A 530-nucleotide genomic window follows, 5' to 3' on the forward strand; every position below is an offset into this window, starting at 1 on the left:
AAATTTATTTAAAATAGTTTCCTAGGCAAAACTTTGTCATCACTTATTTAATCTCTGTAAAGGACGGTATGTAAACTGATATAAAAAAAAACTTGAGAGATGAAAGTGTGAAATCATAACCCAGGTATAACATACAGCAAGATAAAATGTTTGTCTCTGACTCTTTAAGGTGAAGCATGGCTACTCTAAGCATGTGCGGTGTGCGCTGTTTGGGAAGACTCTCTACTACTTCAGAAATCAAGAGGACAAGGTCTTCTGTCTCATTCAATTACAGTCATCCTGCACATGACTTCTGTATGTGTGCATGCACTGATGTTGTATTTCCCTGCCCAGTTTCCTCTGGGACAGATCAAACTGTGGGAGGCTCGTGTGGAGGAAGTGCAGAAGTCATGTGACGTAGCTGAAGTCTCTGCTCAGTACACACTCTCCATTCAGTCAGTGAATCAGGACCCGACATACCTGCTCATCGACTCTCCTCAGGAGAAGGTAGGCAAGCCGTAATGTATTTAGTTAAAATAGAGCCACAAATA

At 41.3% G+C, this 530-nt stretch overlaps 1 protein-coding gene across 1 annotated transcript in view; it reads left to right on the forward strand.

Annotated features, from left to right (window-relative positions):
- Positions 1 to 530, forward strand: part of LOC107727353 (pleckstrin homology domain-containing family H member 2-like) — a 37,902-nt gene that overhangs the window by 20,528 nt on the left and 16,844 nt on the right. Inside the window, exons 16-17 of the mRNA XM_016537196.1 lie at positions 170 to 250; positions 334 to 486. Coding sequence (XP_016392682.1) covers positions 170 to 250; positions 334 to 486 — 234 coding nt within the window. The remainder of the gene's footprint in view (positions 1 to 169; positions 251 to 333; positions 487 to 530) is intronic.

The sequence above is a fragment of the Sinocyclocheilus rhinocerous genome, unplaced genomic scaffold (assembly GCF_001515625.1).
Source record: "Sinocyclocheilus rhinocerous isolate Xijiao unplaced genomic scaffold, SAMN03320098_v1.1 scaffold756, whole genome shotgun sequence".
Taxonomy (NCBI): domain Eukaryota; kingdom Metazoa; phylum Chordata; class Actinopteri; order Cypriniformes; family Cyprinidae; genus Sinocyclocheilus; species Sinocyclocheilus rhinocerous.